This window comes from Priapulus caudatus, unplaced genomic scaffold (assembly GCF_000485595.1).
Source record: "Priapulus caudatus unplaced genomic scaffold, Priapulus_caudatus-5.0.1 Scaffold410, whole genome shotgun sequence".
Classification (NCBI taxonomy): domain Eukaryota; kingdom Metazoa; phylum Priapulida; class Priapulimorpha; order Priapulimorphida; family Priapulidae; genus Priapulus; species Priapulus caudatus.
This window is the reverse complement of record NW_014577471.1, coordinates 240,834-243,531: the sequence shown is the minus strand read 5'-3', so window position 1 is coordinate 243,531 and position 2,698 is coordinate 240,834. Positions and strand designations below refer to the sequence as shown.

Below are 2,698 nucleotides of genomic sequence, written 5' to 3'. Positions count from 1 at the left end.
GAGCATTAGTATTACTATTACTATTACTATTACTATTACTATTACTATTACTATTACTATTACTATTACTATTACTATTACCATTACTATTACTATTACTATTCATATTACCATTACTATTACTATTGCAGATAAGGTCTATGTCCCCTTGACCTCTGTTTGACCTCGCTCGTTTAGCTATTTCTGACTAGTATTACTATTACTATTACTATTACTATTACTATTACTATTACTATTACTATTACTATTACTATTACTATTACTATTACTATTACTATTACCATTACTATTACCATTACTATTACTATTACTATACCCGCCCACTTTTTGCCGCAACTATACCGCACAGTGTCATCTATATAGTCGCGAACCCAGCATTTACGCGCGATGTTACCTACCGACATCAGGCGACTCTTCTTCGGCACGCACAGCGTTTTCATTATGCATCTCCGCAAGCTCGTCGACCGTTTCTTTGACGAGGTATTTTATCCAGACGCACATGTTTGCCGCTAACCCGTGCATCAGTCCGAATCGCGCCACCGTCTTATACTTTCGCATGCACATCTGCGAGAGAAATCAACCAATCACATGGCGGCGTTACCTCTCGCCTGTAGACGTTTACTGGTCAGGCTCGTGTTTAGCATTACTATATAGCGTTGTATTACATATACTACTAATTACATAATAAAATCATTACATTTTACATTTTACATATTACATATTACATATTACATAATACATATTACATATTATATATTACACATTTATATAATTAAATAATATACATTACTATATAGCGTATATTACTATATAGCGTTACGGTGCATACGACATCTAAATCTAAATTGCAAGATATTATATATAATGTATATTTACTACGTGTACGGAACGCGTGAGAGGAGTGCGATGTGTTGGACACAAGATTGTTCGTGTGAAATACGATACGATGCTGAATCTAAACTAAGGATAACTCATATAACTGCATCGTGCTTGTTCCGAGCGATGGTTCGTTTAATACGTAGTACGTTGTGTCGGTCACACAGGAGCCCGTACGACGTCTGTGCGCCTATAGATAACATAATATAACATATCATCGTGTTATATGGTATCTATACATGCGCCTGTTATATATATATATTGGCGTTCGTGACGTAGACAGGCGCCTGTGACGTAGTCAAGCGCATACGCCGTAAACAGCCGACTGCGAAATGGTAACAGGGAGAAACCATAGAAATACATTAATATAGAGACAAAAGTCTACCTATATGATTTCTATGGGAGAAACGCACTTTTGAGCTACTGAAGATAAAGTAGAGCTGAGTGAACGTGAAAATGATGTGCATGACAGCCGAGACGACGCCGATCACGTGGCGACATTTAGTGTCGAAGCCAGCACTTAGCTAGACAACAACGTGCAATGTACTGTAGATCATTCCTCCAACACCAAACACTGAAATCGCACAGCCGAACGTGGGAAATAGAGTTAGTAGTATTTCATTAGTTTTATTTCATTAATATCTTGAATTATTAATCTATTCATTATAATTTATTTATTTTATATAATTTTTTTACTTAAAAAATGAAACCTAAGGGCTTTACTCCAAGACAAATATATAAGCATGTTGCTTATTGAAAGATGAAATTAAGTATTTATTAAGTATAAAGTACTGTATTCATCATACGTACCAGACATAAGTAAACAGACAAACATTCCATGTGACATTTGCTGCTCAGTGGCGGTTGTGTGCGCATGCGCGTTCTCCTATATCTTCTACTTAGAGGGTAATTTTCATGTCTCTCCACCGAAGGAACACAAGGTATATTGCCCAGATGTATATCCATCTCTCCCCAGCTATCATATATAGCCCCTGCTATCTGAGAAAACAATCTGAGTTAGTGACAACCGTATCTGCAGCGTTTACTAAAGATTTGAATCGTAATTTTTGCCACCATGCCGGAGATCAGGTAAAAACAGGATCGGAATACTCAACAGGTAGCGTTACGTGTGGAGTCTCGTAAGGCACAGTGAATTATCTAACAGCAGGCAAACGTTTTCCCGTGTAATTAAGCCGAGAATCGTCTGTACACGCGATATACAAAATGGCGTTGCTTGTAGGTTTGCGTGCTCAAATCCTGAAACCCACGTCGTACAAAGCTTCCACGGATTCTCAAAGAAGATTTCCCAAGACTCTCTGCCGCTTCGTTCGTGGACCAGTACACGTGATCATTTACATACGGATGACGTCGTACGCAATGCTCTCCTCACGCCGAAATCGCTAGCCGTGTCTGTCGTTAGTGACGCTACAACATACGATGTGCGCTACATTACATTAGACTACTGAAGTAGTTTGGCGTGGCTGATGTAGAACCGTGTTATGGATTGGGTGAGAGTTAGAGCAGCGAGTGTGTGGAAACGCATAGTAATAAACAAAATATATTGTGTAAACAAGGGAACTTCCTTGAAAGCATCCTTGAAAGGTTTATGTTAACGGGAAATTTCGTAACATGGGAGCTGTTTTCTCAATTAACTTTCATTATATGATAATCGAAGATGCGCTTTTAAGAAAATTAATTATATATACGCGTACGCGCACACACAAACACAAACAAACAAACGCACACACAAACACGAACACACACACACACACACAAACACGAACAAACACACACGCACAAGCAAGCAAACACACACGCACGG

General features: G+C 38.5%; 1 protein-coding gene across 1 annotated transcript in view; it reads right to left on the bottom strand.

Annotated features, from left to right (window-relative positions):
* Window positions 1–1,351: 1,351 nt before the first annotated feature.
* The window catches only part of LOC106810097, a 20,349-nt gene continuing 19,002 nt past the window's right edge, over window positions 1,352–2,698 (bottom strand). Inside the window, exon 4 of the mRNA XM_014813369.1 lies at window positions 1,352–1,450. Within this exon, the coding sequence (XP_014668855.1) occupies window positions 1,401–1,450 (50 nt within the window). The 3' untranslated portion in view covers window positions 1,352–1,400. The remainder of the gene's footprint in view (window positions 1,451–2,698) is intronic.